The sequence below is a fragment of the Sorex araneus genome, chromosome 4 (assembly GCF_027595985.1).
Source record: "Sorex araneus isolate mSorAra2 chromosome 4, mSorAra2.pri, whole genome shotgun sequence".
NCBI classification, from domain to species: domain Eukaryota; kingdom Metazoa; phylum Chordata; class Mammalia; order Eulipotyphla; family Soricidae; genus Sorex; species Sorex araneus.
Window position 1 is genome coordinate 37558808 of NC_073305.1, and position 5135 is coordinate 37563942.

Here is a 5135-nt window from a genome sequence, read left to right on the forward strand (position 1 = left end):
TCGCTCCAGCGCCAGGAGATTCCTCTTGGACTGCTGACTTCAGGGAAGCACTCCGGAGGAAGGCTCATCAAGCCCATTTTCTCTAAGATGATAGTTTGGAACGCTTGTTCCCTGAGAAGCTGATTCTGGGCACCCAGACCTTTGTGCCGTTCACCCCCACCCCCTCCTCCACCCGAATGTCTGGGCAGAGTTCCTTGCCTGAGTTATCTTTAGCTGGTTGCTGAGGGTTGCAGCATTTCTGAGACCTGGTGAATAATACTTCTCTTTTCCCCCTTCATAAAAATAGATCTTCAGTACAATCAGTCTGGTAGGGCTGTTCTTGCAGAAATGGGACATGTCGAATTAGAGTTCCTTGAGCCTCCTGTCTGGCGCCTGCTTCCTTCGTGCAGAAGTGCTTACTAAGAATCTTACCATAGGGTGATTTTTTTAAAAATTAGAATTTCCCCCCTTCCCTTGCGAAAGCTGGTTGGCACTGTGATGGCTCGGGTCACACACACGCACCAGAGATCACTCCCTTTGCCCTGGACCCTAAATGGCAGCCCTCACACACAGAAAACAGCACGGCATTGGCAGACCCTCTGCCCTGGAACCACACCCCGGGGCCTCAGGAAAGTTAGTTTAAAAGAAATTTAGCTTTAGACGCACTGCCCGTCGTCTCCCGGTGTTTGAAAAGTTTGACTCAAAACTTGGATGTCAGACCAAATCATACAATTTATATCAATAATATGAATGACAAAATTAAAAAAGAAGAACTACAGAGATCCCTATATGCCCTGTTTTCTCAGTTTGGCCATGTGGTAGATATTGTGGCTCTAAAGACCATGAAGATGCGGGGACAAGCTTTTGTTATATTTAAGGAGCTTGGTTCATCCACTAGTGCCTTAAGGCAGTTACAAGGATTTCCGTTTTATGGTAAACCAATGCGAATCCAGTATGCAAAAACAGATTCTGATATAATATCCAAGATGCGTGGCACTTTTGCTGACAAAGAAAAGTTAAAAGAAAAGAAAAAAGCCAAAACTGTGGAGCAGACTGCAGCAATTGCAAACAAGAAGGCTGGGCTGGGAACTCCAAATTCAGCTAACACCCAAGGAAATTCAGCACAAAATCCTCAGGTTCCTGATTACCCTCCAAACTGTATTTTATTCCTTAATAATTTACCAGAAGAGACTAATGAGATGATGTTATCCATGCTGTTTAATCAATTTCCTGGTTTTAAAGAAGTACATCTGGTACCTGGATGACATGACATTGCTTTTGTTGCATTTGAAAATGATGGTCAGGCTGGAGCTTCCCGGAATGCCTTATAGGGATTTAAGATCACACCGTCATGCCATGAAGATCACCTATGTCAAGAAATAACATTTGAGATTGATGTCTTTAAAGGACTTGGTGTTATTTATAGTGTTTTTTTTTTTTTAAATAACATTTACTCTGGGCATTGTGATAATTGGAGATGGAGGAGAAAGGAAAAGTGAAATTTTTGTGGAGTTAAAATTACCTAGTCTTTTGAGGTTGAATGTGTATGGCCTTAGTTTTATATAATAAACCTTTATTTGTATTCCATGTAAAAAAAAAAAAGAAATTTAGCTTTGGTTTTGGTTAAGGGGTGGGGGGGGGGGTCATCAAGATGGCCAGTAAGACAAAGAACACATATAGACAAGAACAAAAGAGAGACCCTAAACCATGGTGAGTGGGACCCCCTTCTGTCCGTTCCTGGTGCAAGACCCATCTTCCTGTCCCCAGCACCCTCCTGCCTTGCTCCGTTCTAACTGCGATGAGATGACTTCTCGACAAGGAAGGAAGATGGGTTTGTTAGACTATAAATCAGCAAGAGAATGAAATAAAAGACACTCAGATTGGCAAGGAAGAAGATGATCTCTGCTTGGGGATGACATGATGTCTTATATAGAAATCCTAAGAAATACAGGAAAATGATCAGAGTCAATGAATGCACTCAGCCAGGTTGCAGGAAATGAGATCAATATATAAAAATCAATTGTATTTTTATGTTATCAACAGTCTAAAAATGAAATTTACAGTATTTTTTCTTTTTTTTCCCGTTTTTGGGTCACACCTGGAAATGCACAGGGTTACTCCTGGCCCTGCACTCAGGAATTACTCCTGGCGGTGCTCAGGTGACCATATGGGATCTTGGGAATCGAACTCGGGTTGGCCTCGTGCAAGGCAAATGCCCTACCTGCTATGCTATTGCTCCAGCCCCGAAATTTAGAGTGTTTTTTTTTTTTTTAACAATAGCATCAGTAAGAATCACTGTATCACTGTCATCCTGTTGTTCATTGATTTACTTGAGCGGGCGGCAATAATGTCTCCATTCATCCCAGCCCTGAGATTTTAGCAGCCTCTTCTTACTTGCCTTTCCCAACGACTGGAGGCTCTTTCAGGGTCAGGGGAATGAGACCTGTTATTGTTACTGTATTTGGCATATCAAATATGCCATAAGAATAAAATACTGAGATACATTTAATCAAAAAAGTGCAAAACGTGGTCTAAAAACTATAAAATGGGTTGTAGAAGAGCTCAAGAGGTAGCGCACACAACTAGCATGCTGGAAGCCCTCACTTTGACCCCCTGCACCACAGAGTCCCCTGAGAACTGCAGGGGTGGCGTTGGGGGGTCCCCAAGCAAAACTAATTGTGGTCCCTGTGAAAAACTGTGAGACATGTTAAAAGTAATGAAATGTTATTTATATAAATTGAAAAGTATGTTTATACTTTTAAAATTCAGAAGACTGAATTTTGTTAGGAGGAGAATACTCCTCCAATTTGAAAGTTAAGGATCTATGCCAAAATATAATGCTATCATTTCTCCTCGTAACTTTTTCCTTTTTTTTTTTTTTTTTGCATGTTTATTGCACGGGCTGGAGCAATAGTACAGCGGGTAGGGTGTTTGCCTTGCATGCAGCTGACCCAGGTTCTATTCCTCTGCCCATCTCAGAGAGTATGCAAACTACTGAGAGTATGTCGCCTGCATGACAGAGCCTGGCAAACTACCCGTGGTATATTTGATATGCCAAAAACAGTAACAAGTTTTACAATGGAAATGTTACTGGTGCCCACTTGAGCAAATCGATGAGCAATGGGATGACAATGACAGTGACAAGGACAATGTTTATTGCACGTACTTCTTTTTTTTTTCTTTTTGGGTCACACCTGGCGATGCACAGGGGTTACTCCTGGCTCTGCACTCAGGAATTACCCCTGGCCGTGCTCAGGGGACCATATGGGATGCTGGGATTTGAACCCGGGTCGGCCGCGTGCAAGGCAAACGCCCTACCCGCTGTGCTATCTCTCCAGCCCCTATTGCACGCACGTACTTCTGCCAGAGAATACTTTGGAGATTGTGTCTAGCTTAAATAAACTCTTGATGATTGATAACTAAGTTAGTTTTTTTTTTCTTTTTGGGTCACACCCGGCTATGCACAGGGGTTACTCCTGGCTTTGCACTTAGGAGTTACTCCTGATGGTGCTCAGGGGACCATATGGGATGCTGGGAATCGAACCCAGGTTGGCCACGTGCAAGGCAAAAACGCCCTACCCACTGTGCTATCGCTCCAGCCCTAATAACTTAGTTAGTTTTTATTGATGTCTTTCTACCTTAAATGTCAAACATGTTTCTTTTCACGGTGTAAAAGTTCTTCAAAACATATTTTGTTCTGCATTGTTTAGCTTATTCTCACATTTTATTATCAATGCTTTTGATATTCAGTCTTCTGAAATAATAGCTGAGAAATCAGGTTTTTTTTTTTTACTCTATAATCAGTTGTAAAAATAAAGCTCTGTGGGCTTTAATTTTTGGGGTCATGCTCAGCAGTATGGACCGGAGCAATAGTACAGTGGGTAGGGTGTTTGCCTTGCACGCGGCTGACCCGGGTTCGAGTACTCCGTCCCTCTCAGAGAGCCCGGCATGCTACTGAGAGTATCCCGCCCTCACAGCAGAGCCTGGCAAGCTACCTGTGGTGTATTCGATATGCCAAAAACAGTAACAAGTCTCACAATGGAGATGTTACTGGTGCCCGCTAGGGCAAATCAATGAACAACGGGACGATAGTGCTACATTTAATGTGACCCTGATCAGGACATCACTGAGTTCTTTGTAAAGGCTGACGGTGAAGATAAACTTCACTTGAGGAGAGCTAGCCCAGCAGGTAAGGTGCTCTGGTTTGCACATGCCTGATCTGAGTTCAATCCTTAATACCAATATCCTAAAGATCCGGAGCTGCCGCGAGAGAAACGGACCCTCTGCTCCTAAAGACTGTGATCCGAGAGGTCTTTTAACCCACTTTGGCACCCAGAACGGCTTCTTACAGAAATGCATCTAGACTGTGAACTGAGCTAAAATATCAGAAATTCAAAACAGTGGCCACGTGAGCTCATAGAGTCTTCATTCTCAGCAATGAAAAGAAATTATTAAATGATGCCTTTTCAGCAGGCCTGATTGTTGGGGGAAAATTCCAAACAATAATAGTGAGTTCTCTATTGAAATATTGAATGTATTCAAAGTATAGAGAGAATAAAGTGAAGATCATTAGCTACTTAAGTGGGGGGGTGGGTGGGAGGGGGTATATTGGGGTTCTTGGTGGTGGAACATGTGCACTGGTGAAGGGATGGGGGTTTAATCATTATATGACTGAGACTTAAACCTGAAGGCTTTGTATTTTTTTCATGGTGATTCAATAAAATAAAAACTTAAAAAAAATACCAATATCGGGGCTGGAGCGATAGCACAGCGGGTAGGGCATTTGCCTTGCACGCGACCGACTCGGGTTCGATTCCCAGCATCCCATATGGTCCCCTGAGCACCGCCAGGGATAATTCCTGAGTGCAGAGCCAGGAGTAACCCCTGTGCAGAGCCAGGTGTGACCCAAAAAGCAAAAAAAAAAAAAAAAATACCAATATCCTGTCAGGATTGATCCCTGAGTGCAGGGCCAGGGGTTAGTTCTAAGCAGTGCTGGATGGGGCCCCAAAACTAAAAACTAAGAAGAATGAAATAAGAATTCATGTGAAGATTCAAGGTATTCAACATAACCAAGACAATTTTGAAAAAAAAAAAGGAGGAAAAGTTTAAGGGCGCACACTTTCCAATTGCAAAATTTACTACAAAGGAGCAATTAT

The 5135-nt window shown here is 42.8% G+C and overlaps 1 protein-coding gene across 1 annotated transcript; it reads left to right on the forward strand.

Annotated features, from left to right (window-relative positions):
- The first annotated feature begins 693 nt into the window (after nucleotides 1-693).
- LOC101540840 (U2 small nuclear ribonucleoprotein B''-like) lies at nucleotides 694-1278 on the forward strand. The gene has a single exon (XM_055137051.1). It carries the CDS (start codon nucleotides 726-728, stop codon nucleotides 1242-1244), a length of 519 nt encoding a protein of 172 aa, XP_054993026.1. The 5' UTR covers nucleotides 694-725; the 3' UTR covers nucleotides 1245-1278.
- Nucleotides 1279-5135: the final 3857 nt, after the last annotated feature.